The sequence below is a fragment of the Quercus robur genome, chromosome 5 (assembly GCF_932294415.1).
Source record: "Quercus robur chromosome 5, dhQueRobu3.1, whole genome shotgun sequence".
NCBI classification, from domain to species: domain Eukaryota; kingdom Viridiplantae; phylum Streptophyta; class Magnoliopsida; order Fagales; family Fagaceae; genus Quercus; species Quercus robur.
Window position 1 is genome coordinate 65,312,938 of NC_065538.1, and position 19,263 is coordinate 65,332,200.

General features: G+C 31.9%; 1 protein-coding gene and 1 non-coding gene across 4 annotated transcripts; both read right to left on the reverse strand.

Moving 5' to 3' along the window:
* Positions 1–1,023: 1,023 nt before the first annotated feature.
* Positions 1,024–8,523, reverse strand: LOC126726705 (uncharacterized). 3 transcript variants are annotated; one of them, XM_050432038.1, is made up of 4 exons: positions 8,321–8,523; positions 7,875–8,006; positions 6,169–6,271; positions 1,024–1,496 (listed from the first exon to the last, which is right to left on the reverse strand). In XM_050432038.1, the coding sequence occupies exons 2-4, from the start codon at positions 7,953–7,955 to the stop codon at positions 1,318–1,320; spliced, it is 363 nt and encodes a 120-aa protein (XP_050287995.1). In that variant the 5' UTR covers positions 7,956–8,006; positions 8,321–8,523; the 3' UTR covers positions 1,024–1,317. The 3 variants fall into 3 exon arrangements, with proteins under 3 accessions (XP_050287995.1, XP_050287994.1, XP_050287993.1); XM_050432037.1 differs by having other exon boundaries at positions 7,875–8,027; positions 8,321–8,522; XM_050432036.1 differs by lacking the exon at positions 8,321–8,523 and having other exon boundaries at positions 7,875–8,302.
* A 9,155-nt stretch (positions 8,524–17,678) lies between these two features.
* Positions 17,679–17,787, reverse strand: LOC126732001 (small nucleolar RNA R71). The gene has a single exon (XR_007659193.1). It is a non-coding gene; the product is annotated as a small nucleolar RNA R71 (small nucleolar RNA).
* Between the last annotated feature and the right edge of the window lie 1,476 nt (positions 17,788–19,263).

Here is a 19,263-nt window from a genome sequence, read left to right on the forward strand (position 1 = left end):
GTTGACACTTTTTTTTTTGGTTGCGACTTTTTAAAAATTTGGAGGCAATTCCCAAAATTTTCAGGCATATTGTGATCATTTTAGAGGTTTTAAGAGGGATTTTTCATCATTTCAATGCTTTTGGGGCATTCTACTAATTTTTTAAGTTTCAGAATTATTTTGGTGATTTTGCAGGATTGAGAGTATTTCCAAAAAAAATAAAAATAAAAAATAAAAATAATATAAGTTAACCACTCTCTCCCCTTACCCTCTAAATTCCCCCGATTTGGAGGAATTAAAACTAAGTTGTTTGGAGGGGGTAAGATACCCCTCTAAATTCTCTCAAATCCACTCCACCCTTTGAAAAACATTCAAACAAAGTTCATTAAATCTTTCTTATCCCCTTCCCTCTAATCCCTTCTCCTCCATCCAAACAAACTTTAAAGATTTTATTGGGGCATTTGATCACTTTAAATATTTTACGGATATTTATATTATTTTATAGGTTTCCAAGATATTTAATCATTTTAGAAGTTTTGAAGTGTATTTTTGTCATTTTAAAAAAATTGAGAGTATTTCGATTATTTAGAAAATTTCAATAGTGTTTTAAAGGTTTTGAGGCTATTTTGATATTTTTCTATCATTTTTTAGATTTATGTTCCCTTCAAGTTGAAAATTGTTCAAGCATAAAACATTTCAACATCAGAGATCGCTTTTTCTGATCTAACAGAAAATGGCTTTAATTTAACCAAGTTTTCCAACCGTCCAAACACACAAAATGAGAAAGATATTTTTTCAAAAATGTTTTACGTAGAATCAAAAGGGACCCAAGCTCCTATCCAACAAAAAAAAAAAAGGGACCCAAGTAATGCATTAATCAGACATGCCCTCTACATAGCTACAAATCACTAACCGTTCTTTCTTATTTTCAAACCACAGAAAAGAGGAAGCCAAAAATATTTACATCAACTGTGTTGCGTAGAATTTTCCAGTGATTGTACCACCATCACTCTTAAATGTGTCTGTAAGCTAGCAAAAACAAAATTGGCTTCTTAATTTGCCCTTGCGCTACAATATATGGATATTCTGGAAAACAGTATTTAAGGTCATTTCAACCACTGAGGAATAACATCAACTCAGTTCCTCATGAAAGCTGCCCAATTCATTTGATTTCAGAAACAATTGACAGGATTTTAAAACCAGTAAACCTAAGAATCATCATATGATGGCCAAAAATACATAGAAAAAAAAAATCATATGACGACCAAAATTACGTAAGAAAAGAAAAATCACAAGACGACCAAAAATACATTCATAATCAAGCCGTGCAGCTTGGACTCAACTTTTTGCTGGACTTTTTTTGGAACGGCCAATACATGCCTTAATCTCTTCATTACTCATAATTTCCTCAACACTAAATTTCAATAAATTGCAACAATCCATAAATTCAGCATTCTCTCCAGAAACAAGAGATAAATCCTTGACCTTTCCTTTGAGATATTCCATCAATATGAACCCTGCACAAGTGCTCAGAGAAGTTACTGGTCTGGTCAGAAAATTTATAAGCTAAAATAATCATTGAGAATCAAATTCAAACCTTCATAAATTGACCAAGTGTATGAGCAACAAAAAATTCTTTTTCAGTTGAATGACCTGATAGAGCTAATTCAATTTTAAATTTATAAAACACCAAACTTTGAAATGAATTAAAGATCAAACTTCAAAATGATCAAGCCACTCAGATTCAAGGGCACAGCATTTCCCAGTCAAATTTGTTTTGGTACTGTTGCAACTTTCTACAGAAACATATACTTAGTACCTTCTTGCCTATAGAATGAAATTTGAGACTATTCAAGTTCAAGGAAATATTAACTCCATGATCTTTGTAAAACCTACTCCACGGTGTTATGCTACAACCCCAAGCACCTCTCCCCAAAACAAAGAATGGACAGTGACCTCAGCTAAACTTAATCAGAACTTGGTCTTCCAAATTACCTAAGGAAAATGATCCACAACCAACATTCAAAAGAAAGCTCTGCAATAGGCTTTGACCTAGAGGTTACTTTGAATTAAGGACATTCATAGGTGTATAGTCCTCTCAGGTGGTTAGCATCTCTGGAAACTTTTTTCCAGCTACATTGTAATTGCATCAACTGTAACGGTCATATGAGGAATTTTTTTTTTTTTTTTAATTTCTTTTGTCTTTTTTAGCTAGGGTTCAACTTAACAAGCACTCCAACCCCCATCCACCCCCTTCTTCTCCTTCTCTCCTAGTGCTTATGTAAAAACTGAGAGCACCCATCCTTGCCCTTTAACCATTAGATGCTACCAGCACCAACCTGCTACCAATCTTTTTTTTTTTTTTTTTTTTTTACAAGTCAACCTGCTACCAATCTTTTGGCTAGCCAATCCTACTTAGTTAGCATTAATAAGACATTAAGGCTTACTTTTGATTAGCCATTACAAACACTGAAAATCACCAAAAATGGGAAAGGAAAATGTAAAACATTACATAACATAAATGCTCACAAAAATTTGGAACTTAATTTAGGGATCTTCTGTGCATACTCTTCAGAACGATGGACCAATGGAATATTGCTTACAAAACTAACATCACAACTTTCAATCATTATAAATTTGACCATTCATCTTAGCCATAGTCCAGTTTGGGAACGCATCTTTCTCTAACACTAGAACTCAATCCATTGTCTCAGGGCAATTGAGACTTCTGATGATAAATATTTTTTATGATAGTTAAGTATTCTATATGTTGAACTAGAGCTGTAAAGCATTTCAAATTGCATTTTAAAGTAGGAAAGCTTTCTTATAATACCTTTGTTGGATTGGATGTCTGTTTTGCATAGTTTGTCTTTATGTTTGTAACTTCTGTTATTAATTTGATAGATTCTTGTAACTTGCATGATTGATTATATGGTCCCCAGCTGTATACTTGGGTGACTCTATTGTTTTATATTAATAGGAATTCCATTACTCATTTAAAAAAAATAAAAAATAAAAAAGCTTTCCTGTAAGACCTCAACTAGTTTTTCCTTCAACAATGTTCTTTTGTCACTTTGAGACACTGGGATGCATGAGAAAATTATTAGATGCTCCCAGAGCATGGTTATGTGGTGCTCCCAACTCTAACATTCATGGTGGATCCCACCAAGAATTTAATAAGTGGGATCTACCATGAATGTGAAAGGAGGGAGCACCACATTACCGTGCTCTAAGAGCACCTAATAATTACTCAAGATAGATGATAGTATTATATTATAATATTTATTCAATCCAAAACCCTTGAATCAACCAAGAGGCACATAAATCCACCACTACAATGAAGAAACCTCTGAATCCCTAAGGAAAATCATAATCAGGTCGTTATGATCACTTGAATCGACGAGGCGATTTGGTTGCTCTGGTTATGACGTTGTGAGCTGTTGATTAATTGGTTCATGAAGTTTGGTTACATGTAAATGATTTCTTAATCATATTTTGTCATGAAATCGATGAAAGAACTGAAATCATGGACTACTGTTTTTCTTCTGAATTATTTTCAATGATTATTTTCTCAATTCAATAATTCGGCTCTGACTCAAGACACTTAGGATTAGTGTTTAGTCCTAATAGTCTATATAATAAAGCTATCGTACTCCTATCGCAACAAGTTTATGATGAATAAAATTTCAGTTAAATTTTTTCAATGGCATGGTGTATATTCCAAGATTTATATATATTTTTGTTCTTGGTAAATTTGTGTTGGATTGCATCAGTTTTAATTGTCCTGCATCATAATATTTTATAGATAGCCTATAAAGATGGCATCATTATTACTGGTGATGACAAGAAAGGAGTTGTCAAGTTAAAGGCATTTCTTCAAACTTTGTTTCAAACTAAAGATCTGATAAAGTTACATTATTTTTTAGGTATTGATGTAGCTCATCAAAGGAAGGAATTAGTTTGTCAAAAAGAAAATGTGTTATTTTGGAAGAAACAGGTTGTTAGGTGCAATGAGTTATATATATATATATATATATATAGGGCAAACCCCAGTACACAAGGAGTAAACAAAGGAGAGCACCCTATGAATCCTAAACTATCTCTGTAGATTAGGAGTTATTCTCTAATCTTGAGTGGTATCATTGATTGGTTGGTAAGATGATCCGACCACTACTCAACCAAATATCAATGTTCACCATCAATGTTGTGAGTCAGTATATGGCAACACCCTGTATTCGACAGAGGGCGGTGGTACTTTGGATTGTGAGCTACCTTAAAGCTAATCCAGGACATAGACTGTTATAAACAGCCAATATTATTTGTGTGTAAAAGCTTTTACAGATTCAGACTCACCAAGGTCACCCTTAGATAGGATATCTACTATAGATTATGCCCATTCCTATGAGAAACCATGAACACTTGGAGAAGTAAGGAGCAGTGTTGTGTCCTGTTCTAGTGCAAAAGTTGAATATGTCATGTCTTATACATCTTGTGAGCTTATATGGATTTAACATCTTTTATAAGAGTTTTACATTTGATGTGCAGTTGTCTATGACTATGTATTGTGAAAATCAGGCAACAATTCATATTGCAACTTAGTGTTCATGAGTGAACCAAAAATATAGAGATAAATCTTCATCTTGCCCGAGAAAGACTGGAGAGTGGTGTGATTGCCACTCAGCATGTCTCTATTGGGGCCAAAAACTGCTGATATGGTCACGAAACCATTACGAAAGGCCTGTTTTAGATTTGTTATGGGACAAGTCAGGACTATATGATAAATATGTCCCAACTTGAGGGGGAGTATTATAAGTAATATAGTATTAGTTGTAAGATCAATTTAGTCATTTTTTATTTTATGACTAATACCTTTTTTTTATATAATTGTATTTTATAACTAGTGCTATAAATAATACGTGTGTTAGGGTTATGGAATGAATTAATTATAAGCATAATATTTGAATTAAAAGGGTTTAAAGGCACAATCTCATATTGACATGTAGAGGGCAAGACGAAGACAAAATATGACATGATAAAAAAAAGAAACTAAGGGCACGTTGGTACACTATAATAATTATCACATAGGAATAGGAATAAGTATTACAAGGAATACATTAAGTTAGAATGTAATAAGTATTACTATTTATTAATTTGGTGACTATTTAGGAATAGAATCCTGAATATACATCCACAATTTAGTAGAGAATAAAAAGGTGTAATTAAATCATTTTAAAGTCAAATTTCTTAAAATACACTTATTTTAGGATGTTCAAAATAGAGCTAATAATTAACAACAAGGAAAATTTATTTTCTTTCCTTTTGAAAATGTGGCAACTAATGGCTTTTTAAGATATTTTTTTAAAAAGTTATTACATAAGGTGAAGAAATAGATATTCAGTACTTTTGATAAGGAATAGTTATTCCTCATTTTTAAGAATAACTATTTATAAGGAATAATTATTCATTGTAATAAAAACATAACCAAACAATCGAATAGTTATGTCATAGGAATATCTATTACATTACAGTATCTATTACAGTCTACCAAACATGCCTGAAATCAACATGTTGAAGAAATATATGACGTTAAGATAAAAGTTTTCAGTCTTAGGTGCAGACTGTATAGATAAAATTCTGAAACCAGCATAAACAACTGCTGTTGTCACATTAGTGCAATTAGAAAAACAAATACACAAAATCAGCCCATATATAGAATGTGAATTGAATGGAAGATGCTAATTAGAATTAATAAAAGATAAACAGAATATATGGAACAGATACAACAGAGTCCTTTGAGAGACCAAAAAAAAAGGCAGCGGAAAATAAATCAAATTGGACATCAGATAAGAAGAAGATAAATGCTAATTAGAATTAATGAAGATAAGAAGAAAATCAGGAAGAGATTCGATAGTGTCCTTTGACAGAACAAAAAAAAAATGGCAGCACAAAAAATCAAATTAGACATCAGATAGATGCAGAAATAGGGTATAACAATATTTCACAGAATATTGCAGAAGTAAACTCAAACTACACACCTGACAAAGTAAAATTAATAAATTATTAATTGCTCATGAAATCATCAGTTCCTAACGATGGCAATACATTTATTTATTTTTTGATAAGTAACTACGGTAAAACATGAAAATTAAGGATTAAATAAATGCATAGAAACAAAAGTGGAAGACATACCCATGGCTCGAAGCATCTTTAGATCAAATTTTTTAGCTAGACTTTCATGGCCAATTACTTTTGCACGCTGGAGGACCAGCATTTTTAAGCTTATCAGCATATCCTGTCCAATCAAAATATCAAATACTTTCATGGTCATTGTCAAAAATCAACACCAAGAATCATAAAAGCAATGGCAATGGCTAAAGGATTTTACTTGTACATCTATGGCATATGGATGTAGACTCCCATGAAAATGAAACATACCAATGTAAATTTGTAATAACACACATTTAATGCTAAAAGTTGTTTGAAGAGGGCAAGCAGGTAGCATTGCAAATCAAACTCAAGCAAATTTGATGTCCAGAGTGCAATCAAGAAAAATTTTAAATAAACCCAATTTCCGGGTTTAAGATCCATACAGAGCAATCATGCATCAGGATTCACTTTGACAATTAATGGGGTTCGAATCCCAGTGCCCAGGCACCACAAGAGGTGATGGAACCAATGGTCTTGGACCCCATTCACATTGACAATTAAAAAGCAATTGATTTACATTTACCACCTTTTTGTTTCTTGAATTGTACATTACCACATATGCTATTGAGTCTAACAGAATGAGACCAAAATCTAATCAACTTTATCATCTTCATCATAAACTAATCAAAATTTTTGTAAAATTTTAAAATAGGCAATGAAATTTTGGTGAAACCCTACGTGACATATACGCTACAATTACAAAGATTGATCATGGGGAGGAAGAAAAATTAATATGGGTCCCTTCTAAAACTCAAGGTTTTCAGGTGAAAATCTATTACAAATATTTGAGAGGCAGAGGAAGTTAAAAAGTTATTTTCCCTTGGCAGAGCATTTGGAATGCTTGTGTACCGTCTTAGATGTCTTTCTTCTCATGGTGTTTAACATTAGGGAAGAACTTGGTCACAGATAATTTAAGGAAACAAAGGATAATTATTTTGGACTAGTGCTTCATCTGCAAAAGGACATGAAGAGTGTGGCTCATCTCTTCCTTCACTATGCGGTGGCTATAGAACTGTGGTCATTGGCTTTTTGCTTGTCTGGTGTTTCTTGTGTTATGCCTTCTGCTGTGATGGAGCTTCTATCATGTTGGTAAGAACACTTTGGTAAGAGAGGCAATGGAGCAATTTGGAAAGTGGCTCCTTTAAGCTTAATAAGGTTTCTTTCGAGGAAAAGAACTGCTCATTGCTTTGAATGGAAAGAACAAAACTTGATTAAGTAAAAGTTCTTATTTTTGAACCCTTTATGACTGAACTTCAACCTCCACCACCTTGTCTACTATGGACTTTCTAGATTTCTTAGAATCCTTGTACATTCATCAGTCATATTTGACTTGCATTTCCTTTATACCCTCTGTGAGTACTAGCCTATGCCCTTTTTTCCCATTTTTTTATTGGATTTTCTTACTTACCAAAATTAAGACCTTAGGATGTTGAACCAGAATGCATCCATTAACGCTGCCTAATATCTTAACCAAACCCACAACCTAATACGATTTCTAAGCAATTTTCATTTCAAAGAATGTGAGTTTGGATTAGTGACAACATTTCCAATGCACATGAAAGAAAGTAATTGTATGAACAAACAAATACACAAACTATAAAAACTAAATAACTAATTAAATATTTTTTAAAAAGGGAGGGCATATAAATGATAAATGGGGTTTGGAAACTCTAGACGCAAATACTTACAAGCTCTGAAGCAGAAAGGGAACAGAGCCAACTCACATCTTCAGGCCTATTTCTCCCCAGTATTTCTTCTATCTCATCCATTCAAGTAACCAAACTCTTCTATATTATCAAACTTATACCAAATTTTCACACCTACAAAATCAAACCAAAAGGCTATATAGATACATTAGTTTGCGATAAGTAAAAGCATTCATTAAAAAAACAAAAAGGGGCGCAACCCCAAGTACACACAATAGATGCACCAACCAACCAACAACCTATTGTGTTGTAAAACAACAACCCCAATATATCAGAAAAAGGAAAAACTGCCCAGAAGTTTCACTCCTGAAATTGAGCTTTCAAGACCTTCAAAACACTTAGCATTCTTTTCCTTCAATCCCACATGCCTATGTATGTATATATTCAGAATTGAAAAAAATTGAAAGGTAATCCGAATGTGGGGTTACCCAAATCTTTTTCTTTTTCTGGAGTTGAAGATAGCGGTGGAGAAGCCAAAGCGGTTTCGGCGACGGAGCTGTAGAAGAGAATCGGCAGTGGCGGTGGTGAACGGAGCAGATTGCGTGACGAGGGGGCGTGGGCGTGGTCGTGGTCGTGGTCCGGTTTTGTTGACTATGGCGGCGTTTATTAAATGGTAGACTCAAATCATAAACCAGTAACAAATCCTAACCATTTAGATTTACTTTGTTTCTCAAAAAAAAAAAAAAAAAATTAAGATTTATTGTGATTTTTTTTTTTTTGCTGAGAGATTTATTGTGAAAATATAAATATTGTAAACATGTTGCTTTCAATTTCTAGAATGCAGAAGAATTATATTATTATTATTATTTTTAATAGAAGGGAAGTATATTTAAACTAAACCAAAATTTTTCAATAAAATAATAATTAACACATTAATATAATGAAATAACTTGTTTTAAGTTAGGACATATATCACATAGTGTATTTGAAAATATGAAAATTTGAAAAGAGCTTCACAATATGTTAGATATAATGTAATGATAATTGTACACGATATTATATGATTTAGATATAAATTAAATAAAATTATTTTAATGTTTCATCACACGTGCAATAATGCCTTTTTCTTTTTAATTTTTTTGGTTTTTCATGTTTTTAACATGTGACAATTTTTTTTTTTTTTTTTACATAAATCTCTTCATGCTACTTAAAGGTGTATTGACTGAGCTCTTGAAAATGAAAGAAATGAACACACCAAACCAAAACAACATGTATTTAAATATAAACACAATCACATTAGTGGTAATAATTTCTCTGCAACATTTGATTTTAAAAACCAAATGAACTAATAATAATAAGAAAAAGAATATAACAACTTGCCCTGACGTACCCCAAATCCTCACAGTCTCATCTTTACTTCTTGTATAAAAAACATACCTCTTTGAAAAGAAAGATAGTGATGAAGTGAGGAAAAAAATTGTGGAGATCAAAGGAACTGTAAAAATAAACTTGAGAAAGAGATGAAGAAGAATTTTTTAAAAAAACAAAGTGTGAACTGTAAAAAATTACGGAAACAAAAATACACAAACTAACAAATTAATCATTTCAACAATGTCAAAGAAAACAAACATTTCTTAAATTTGAGATGGTGATGAGGTGAATAAAAAGTTGAGGCAATCCAAAGTATGTGCAAAGAAATTGAAAAGATATGTAAAAAGTGTGTGGGATATATCTAAATAGAGATAATGTATGTGAATTTTTAGGAAAAAAAAGAATATGTTTTCAGCTTTTAAAATTTATTAAACCATTTAGTGATAAAAGGATGCGGACAATTTCATTTTGGCAATTAGAAAAAAAAAAGTACGTTTGTGGGGGGGAAAAAAAGCAATTTTATTTTTAATTTAAAAAAAAAAAAAGTTGTATTAGTATTTGACTACTAATGTGAGAGAGAAATGTGGAGGTGGAAAAAAACAGTTTAGTGAAAAAACTTGGGTCATTTCATTTTGGCAATTAGGAAAAAAAAAAAAAAAAAAGCAGGTTTGTGAAAGAAAAAAAAAATCAGTTTTATTTTTTATTTTTTATTTTTTCAAAAAGAAGTTTTTTTTTTTTTTTTTTTTTTTGAGAAACAAAAAGAAGAAGTTGTATTAGTGCTTGACAACAAATGTGACAGCGAAATGTGAAGGTAAGAGAAAAAACTGTTTTTTTTTTTTTTTTTGATTAATTTAGAAAAAATTAGGAGTTTTTAAATTACTAATTTTACATGTCTAACCCTTTTATTTAAACCATACAAATAGATGAATTTAAGGGTAATTTGGGTATCTAAATTGAGGATCCCAAACATAGAAAGCCCTTTAAATAGTAGTGTATGTGTGTGTCTAAATATATATATATATACACCTACTACTACTACTACTAATAACAGGATTCCATGTTTGAGTTTCATCATTTTGTGTACCAAAATACCCTTAAATTCATATGTTTAGAAAATTTAAATACTCAAATTCATATGTTTAGAAAGTTTAAATAATAAGGTTAGATATATAAAAGTACTAATTTAAACACAAGTAATGCTATAGTTACAAACTATTTTACAACATTTTTACAAACTGTTGATGTATCCAACTTCTTATTGGTTTTAATTTAAGCTTGTTGGACATATTTTAGTGAATAAACAAGTTTTAATACAACAAATAATATCCTAAATAGTTAGCAAGAATATAAAATAAAGATAGTTTAGAACAATCTCATAATGCTATAGAATCACGCTGTGAAAGTGTTGTCCTTAAAGGTTCATTCGTGCCAACTAGAAAAAAAACTTGGTGTGACTGGTTCTCTTGGCCAAAGAACACCCCAGGATTAGACTATAGCATCAATCTTGGTGATGGACGCACTTCCATTCATGAAGGTTCAAGAACAACTCTCTATTGTCTTTCCTTAGAACAAATATAAATTGTAGAAAAATATGTGGGAGAGCAAGATAATAGAATTGTGTATATCTAAATATAGAGTAGTGGAAAGATGCTTTAGAAAAGGTGTTACGATGAGTATTATATAGGCTACTTATGAAAATAATAGTCTATAGTTATTGGTTATTAATAATTCCAAAAAGCCAAATGACTATATTATCAATTATTGCATAACAACTATTTTTCTCATAATTGCCCAATGGCTCTTTTACTCATAAATTCCTAACAGTTAGAAAATATATAAGAATAAAAGTGTTTGGAACATACACCAACACCAACAAAGCCCACCATTAACATCACTTTTTTATTTACCAATAACCACTTACCACGTTAATAGTTTGTAAAAAATTTTGTAAAAAAGTTTGTATCTCTAGTATTACTCATTTAAACACTCCTAAAATTTTAGATAGTTATCCATATCTCTTAAAATTAGGCACTTCCATCTCTCCTTATTCCTTCTAAACATCAAGTCAATTACTAAAATCAAATATAAATAAATGCCAATCTTCCTTTGTTTAATCTTTTTTTTTTTTAAATCCCAATATTTTTTCTCTTAGAGGGAGGAGTAGTCCTTTCCTACAAGGTAGTTCTTTTAGTGCTTTTGTTTTAATTGTTTTATTGCTCATATGATTTTTAGTTCCTTCTTTCTCTTTTATTTTTCTGAAAAATTTTGACACTATAACCAAGAAAATAAATCCTCATCACCCGTGCGAAGCGCTTGTGGTGAGGATAGTATATATAAAGTGAGTTACATCGCACAAATAATAGAATTAAAAAAAAATTAAAATGATTTTTGGCAAAGTTACTAAACTAAAATGACGCACTTCAAACTTAGAGGATTAAAATGATTTTAGGGTAAAATTAGCAGTTATAAATTGTATTTTTGCATACATTTTTTGTCTTTCATTTAAATAGGGCTATAAACGAGCTGAGTTTTGTTGAGTAGTGCATGTTCAAGCTTGGCTTGTCAAAAAAATTTAAAAGCCCAAGCTTGGTTTGAGCTCGTGACAAGCCTAAAAGTAGTATTTGAACTTGAGCTTGTGAGAAAGCCAAAAAACTTGAGCTTGGCTTGGCTTGGCTTGATTAATTAGTTGAGCTAAGTTCAAGCTTAATATCAAGCTCAAACTCGAGCTCAAGTTAAACTTTTGAGCTTGAGATCTAAAAATATTACATTATTAAATGCTTAAATCTCTAAAATTAATAAGGAAAAAAATAGTATACTCAATTTATTATGTATCTAGTCCTACTTATGATTAGCCAGTATTCAAATTAAAAATTTACATAATTAAATAAATTCATTCATTATTCCTAATCTATAGCTTCAGCAGTTGTTCAAAATATAATTTTTACATTCACGTTAGATGGTGAAGAACTAGAAAAATACTTGTTTGTAATTATTATGAATGAAAAAAATACTAACATGTTTCATAACTTTACTTTAGATGATTGATAGGGAATGATTATGTTAATTAATTAATTTATTTTTAAATGTAACTATAGTCTAAAATAGTTCTTGGGCTGTTTAGTGGGAAGGAAAAAAAATTAAGGTAATTAGTAGTAGTCTCATGTTGGTCATGTCATTATTAAGATATGTATAATAAGTATTTTTACCTAACACATATAAACTTATAAATGAGTCTATGTTTGAATTGTTTTGTATTAAGCCTAATAGCTCACGAGCTTTGTTCGTGAACAACTTTTTTTGCTTGGGCTAGACTTGTTTATTAAAACGAGCCCAAAACTAAGGTTCAAACTTGGCTTATTTATAAACAAACAAATAAACATGAACGAGATTTTTATCGAGCTAAGCCCGAGTTGTTCATAATCAGCTTGATTCATTTATAACCCTAGGTTTTGTTGACCATTTAATGTGGTGGGTTATTAAATTTCTAATACTTCTTGTGGGGTCATGGGCCCAGATCATACAATTGGGTTTTGGGCTTAAGGCCTAAGCCGAGGATAAGGGGTTGTCCGAGGATGGGTAAGTATAGCCAGGGAAACCCATACTAGTGGATAAGGAAGACAATATTGAACATAATGGCCTAGGAGTTTGTGCCGAGGATGAATTTGTCCTCGGCTAGCCAAGGCTGAGGTCTGTAAAGGATGCCTGCCATCTAGGGGTGCGATCCATGAAGTTCTGGAAATATGGATAAGCCTTGCAAGAACAAAAGACACAGAAGAATCCCAAAATATCTTGGGAAAAGCTACTGTCACCGCATTGAATGCACCCCAGCTAACTCCCTGGCTGCATTAATGAGGAAGTGACCTCTGCACAGTATTAATGCAACCCTACAACCACCCCAGAAGACTTCTAGAGGGGGTTGATGGGACAAGTATCAGCATAAACCATCAATTATCCACGTGTAGGGTAGAGATGAAAGAAAATATGTAGTATAAATAAGAGTAGAGATCCCAGAGATCAGGGGCTGGGAAAAATAGACAAAAAACTAGGAGCTCCCATCCCACCTCCAGGAAAAAAGACTCCAAGGAGGAAAACACCTTAACTGCGTACGCACACCACAAAAACACTCACCGCCGGGTAACCGGGGGAAGACCTTAATGCTCCTCGGAACAAGTCCGAGGAGCCCAATCCTTCAGGCTACGAAGCTGTAGGGTTTGGGTGCCCAAGCTGAACCCCTTTCTACGTAAGTTCCCCTAAAATCAGGACTGGATCATCGCCCCGTGATCAATGGCTAGCCTTTTAAGCCCACTCTCTACAAATCATATTGTGAGGGATCTTTCATGCGCGAGCCCAACGTTATTCTTGGGCCGTTAAATAATTGTGTCCCTACACTTCTAAAAAAAATTTATAATAGTGCCATATCATAGATTGAGGAAGAATTATATTAATTTTTTTAATAAGAGAAGTATATTTAAATTAAACACAAATATTTCAATAAAATAATAATTAACATATATTTATAGAATGAAATAACTTATTTTTAAGTTTTTTTTTTTTTGAATTTACTAATTTTAAGTTAGGACATATATCACCTTGTATAAATTTGAAAATATGAAAATTTGAATAGAGTTTTACAATATGTTGGATATAATTTAATGAATGTGATGATAGTTTGTCGGATATGGTATGATTTAGATATAAAGTAATTAAAATTATTTTAATGTTTTATCATATAATTTCACATGTATATTATAATTAATTAGTATGTTATATATATAGTGAGTTATGTGGCACAAATAATAGAATTTAGTTAAAAAACTAAAATGATTTTTGACAAAGTTATTGAACTAAAATGACAGACATCAAACTTAGAGGATTAAAATAATTTTTGCTTGAAATTAGTGGTTGTAAATTGCATTTTTTGCCTCTCTTTTTTTTTTCCTTTCATTCTCCTCAACCTTACCTAGTCAAATCTCTCTCTCTCTCTCTCTCTCTCTCTCTCTCTCTCTCTGACACAAAAGTACTCAATGTCTCAGCCAACCCTTTCAATCAGTCCCTAAATCTCCCAAACCCTCACTCTCTCACACTACCTTGTTAAGACCCTCTCTCAATTATAGACAATGTCACCATGTAATCCATATGTTGTTCCTTATTCATTTTTTTTCCAACTTTTTTTTCTTAAATTAGATCACATTATCTTTTGAACCATGTTATTCATATATTTGTTGAATTACTAGAGGATTTGTTAAAATTTTTGTAGTTGTATAATTTATTTCCTTGTAGTTAGGGTTTTAGAATAATTTGAAAATTTCTTTTCTTTTGTCTATCTTAGTGTTTTATGGGGCATTATGATTTGGAAATTCAATCTTGCCATGTTTTGAGTCAAATAATAATAATAATAATAATTAAGTTCAATTATTTATGGAAAAAAAATTAATTGTTAATTTCACAAAATATACAAGTTGAAATTACATCCCAATGGTGTAAATTATGGTTTATGCTTCTTTCTAGTTTTGTAAATTCACTAACCATAAAATTCTTCAAATCAACAAAAAATTAAAATCTTCTTTTTCCTATGGGTGTTGGAAACTCAGCCGACTTTATTAATATAATATTCAACTAAAGTATAATATGTCACTTATTTTTTTAAAAGGTAAGGCATTAGGACCTTGGATTAAGACCATGAGTCTGTACCTCATTCAACTTTGAGTTTGTTAAGTTATTATAGTAGTTAGATGCCTTTTTAATAAATTTTCCCTTTGATTATATTACAATTTTTGTGTTTCAATTCCTTTTTTATTGTGAGAAACAAGAGGCCGAGAATATTTTTTTCTCAAAGGGATAACCCAATCGTTGATATCATACCTCCTAGATCGAGGGTTTTGCATTTTGGTTTGCCTTTTTTTATATATTAATGTATATGTATATGCTTATGTTTATGTTTATGAAGTTTTTATATAATAATTGTAATTAAAACATATGGTTCTTTACATTCATAACACTTTAGGATTTTTAAGTAGTAAATGGAAGTAAACTTGATATGTTAGAATCAATTAAGCATCTTGTTAAAATATAACAACAAATTTAGATATGAAAAAAAAAAAAAAAAAAAAAAAGCCATAGAGCACAAATATAATTTAGGGTATACATTAATTTTTTTTTACCTTAGGTTTTGAGTATTTGGGTAATATACAAATTTAAGCATTCTAGCAAATCTGTGCATCTAAGAATCATTGTATTTTTGTGAATTGTTGCTACTGGTTTGTGTTTTTTGCTTAATTCTTATCGAATACTAACCAAAAATCATTTTTATTGTTGGGAATTATTATTACCAGTTTGTATTTTTTGTATAATTCTGCTGAAATACTGATAGACAATAACGTTCTGCATAATTCGTTAGTAAGTAATCCAATTGAATTAAATGATGTGTATGAAATATATACAATAAAGTACTCACATATCTACATATTTAGCCTTACTTTTATGTTATTTTGTGACTGATTATATATTATCTTTGTGTTGTAGGTAACAAGGGCTTTACATGCAAAGTGGGCTAGGCCAATTGAATCAAGCCAACTTACATCCAGCCATGCATGAATTCAAGAAAAGACCAACCTAATTAAATTTAAGTCCAATTGGAGAAAGGAATCAAAGGAAATTTGCTCCAAATCCAAGTCCAATTCAGATTTGGATTTCAGACTACATATCAGTTAGTATTTTTGGCATAACTTTCGGCTCAGATGTCCAATAAAGATGATTCAAGTTGGGCTGGAACTTTAACTTAAAGGGCTACAACTTTGTAGTTTACCAAAAGTCCAAATTATGACGTTAAATGGGCCAAAACTGTCGGTTAAGTGAAGCCTAAAAATCTGGGATTTTCTCCAAACGGGAATTCAACTTGTAATAGGATTCCTTGACCTATTTAAAGGCTCTTTAGGGCAAAATTCAAGGAGGCTGGGGCTGAGGCTAGTGCTAGGGCTGAGGGCTGAATGTATAGAGAGTGCGGCTACTTCTTTGGTTTTCTTCCATAACAGTTAGTTTTATTTTATATGTCTAGTTTAATGTTTAGTATTTTATTTTTGTGTTTTCTTTCAATTACTATGAGTAGCTAAATTTATAATTAGGGTTGAGGATGGAACCTTGTTAAGAATTATCAGTAATATTTATGTGATTTGATTTTTCCCACAATAGTTATTCTTTAATGATTTAAATTGTTCTTGTTTCATATCAATTGACTAAGATGGAATTCTAGATATGAGTTCAACCATGTTTTTCTCATGATTTAGGATTTATCTTAATTAATTGAATACTTGGTTTATTAATTCTTGACTATAAAATTGGATATCGTTTGTGATTTGTCTGTCAATGGATACAATTTATGATTTGATTTTTAGAATTGGATATATCTTGTGATTTGTTTGGCTACGGATACAATTGATGATTTGGTTTTATACTTAAGATGCGAAGAAGAACATGCTTTAGATTTTTAAATATAAGTTTTAATGATGATATTTTCCATGATAGCAAGATTGATTTCTAGATTATCATGTAGTGAGTTGGGAAAAATTAATGATCAATAATATATGATGATATGACTTACAAGGTGGATTCCAAAACCTTAATTCCTTTCTCTTGATTGTTTACATCTTTTTATTGCTTTATATCTTTTGCTTAGTTTAACTATTTGCTTAATTTTATTATTTGTTTAGTATATTTAATTGCAAAAAAAAAAAAAAAAAAAAAAAACCAATTTTTATTAAACTAGATTAGGATTAATTTGGTTAAGGTTTAATTAATTTTCCCACGTTCATACAAGTCCCTGTGGGTTCGACCTCGTTCTTGTCCAACTATACTTCGGTACGGTTCGTACACTTGCGAGTATTTTAAAATTTCACAACAAGTTTTTGGCGCCGTTGCTAGGGACTTGGTTAGGAAAATAAATTAGGTCTTAATTGATTTTTTCCTTCTACTAGTTGTAGTTAAAATTTATTTATTTTTTAAAACAAAAAAACAAAAAAAAAATTTATTTCTTTGTGGTGTATGAGAACTTGGATACGTGATAAAGAAAATCGTCTTGTTAGTTTTGATTATTCATCCACAATGGGAGAAACAGGAGATGATTCAAAAACTCTTAGGGAGTTGTTCTCACCCATAACCACCAACCCTCCATCTTGCATAGTATTGCTTGCAACCACTGCTGCACATTTTGAGTTGAAGCCACAGATAATCCACCTTCTTCCTACTTTTCATGGATTGGATAGAGAAGATCCTTATATGCATGTGAAGGATTTTCTTGAGATTTGTGCTACTTGTAAGTTTCAGAATTTCATCGATGACTCTGTTCGCTTGCGTTTATTCCCTTTTTCCTTGAAGGATAAGGCAAAAGCATGGCCTAATTCTTTGTCACCTGGATCTATCACTCATGGGAACTGTTGGTCACAAAATTCCTCTCTAAATTTTTCCCAATGGCCAAAACCAATGCTTTGAGGAGAGAAATTGCAGATTTTTATCAGGATGAACAAGAGAAATTTTATGAGAGTTGGGAGAGATTTAAGGACTTGATCTTAAAGTGTCCCCATCATGGTTTTGAAACATGGAGACTAGTACAATATTTTTATAATGGTTTGACTCAGACAAATCGTAACATGATTGAGTCCATGAATGGTGGTGGATTTTTGAGTCTTGTGGATAATGAGGCATACAAATTTCTAGAGAATTTTTCTGAAAGTTCACAACAATGGGATTTTTCCAACTGTAAAGAGAGATCTACCCCTACAATTAAGAAAAGAGGATTGTATGAAGTCAGTGAAGATTTAGGCATAAAAGCTAGGTTGGACAATCTCACTCGTAAGGTTGAGGCTTTAGCTTTAGGTAGAGGGATGAATTCTGTCAAACAAGTTCAAAGTGAAACATGCTCTATTTGTGCAAGTCCTATGCATATAACGCAAATGTGTCCTTCTACAACTGGGTACCTTGACTTTTATACTGAGCAAGCAAATGCACTGAATAATTACGGAAAACCATTTGCTAGTCCATTTTCAAAGACATACAATCCAAATTGGAGGAACCATCCTAATTTCTCATGGAGGCAAAATCAGCCTCCACAAATGTAGGTGGACAACAAGTGCATCAACAAAGTCAATTTCGTCCACCTACTCAAGCATATCCTCCCATTCCTCAATCAACACCTCAATTTGTAGCACCACGAAGACAACAACCATCTTTGGAGGAGTCTCTCAAAACTTTCATGCAATCAACTAGCCAAGCCATTCAAGAGATAAAAAGTTCCACCCATCTGAATACTCAAGCTATTTCAAAGTTGGAAAATCAAGTTGGCCAGTTAGCAACCCAAATTGGAGAGAGAGAAAAAGGAAAGTTTCCTAGTCAACCTATACCTAACCCAAAAGGGCAATATGCCATCAATGGTTCTTCTAGTTCTACTTATGCACATGAATCCGTTCAGTCTATTACTACCCTTAGGTCTGGTAGATAGGTTGATAATCAAGTGAAAATGCCAAAAGTGGAGGATAATGAAAATACTGTGTTAGAGGAAAAAGGAGTTCATAGTTCACAGGACGATCTTAGAGAAAAGAAGGGAAACCCACCCTCTATTCCAATTCAGGATCTTAGTTCTTCCCCTCTTGATAAGAAGTATGTTCCTAAAGCTCCATTTCCTCAAAATTTAATCAGTCCTCAGAAAAGTGCACAATTTGGAGATATTTTAGAGGTTTTTAAGCAAGTGCAAATAAACATTCCATTTCTTGATGCAATTTAGCAAGTTCCTGCTTATGCCAAATTTCTAAAAGATATTGTGACAATGAAGAGAAAGACAAATGTCCCTAAAAAGGCATTTTTGACCGAGCAAGTTAGTTCAATCATTCAAAATAAATATCCAGTGAAATGTAAGGACCCTGGATCTCCTACAATTTCATGCAGGATTGGGGATCATCTCATTGAGCGAGCTTTGCTAGATTTGGGGGCAAGTGTGAACCTAATGCCATATTCAGTATACTTACAACTAGGTTTGGGGGAGTTGAAACCCACAACCATGACACTTCAATTA

What these genes read in the sequence shown, in the direction of transcription:
- LOC126726705 (XM_050432038.1), bottom strand. Translation starts at nt 7,955, where the DNA reads ATGGATGAGATAGAAGAAATACTGGGGAGAAATAGGCCTGAAGATGTG. An exon ending in CCCTTTCTGCTTCAGAGCTT is followed by an intron (nt 6,272 to 7,874) that starts GTAAGTATTTGC and finishes TTGATTGGACAG; the next exon opens with GATATGCTGATAAGCTTAAA. An exon ending in AAAGATGCTTCGAGCCATGG is followed by an intron (nt 1,497 to 6,168) that starts GTATGTCTTCCA and finishes GCACTTGTGCAG; the next exon opens with GGTTCATATTGATGGAATAT.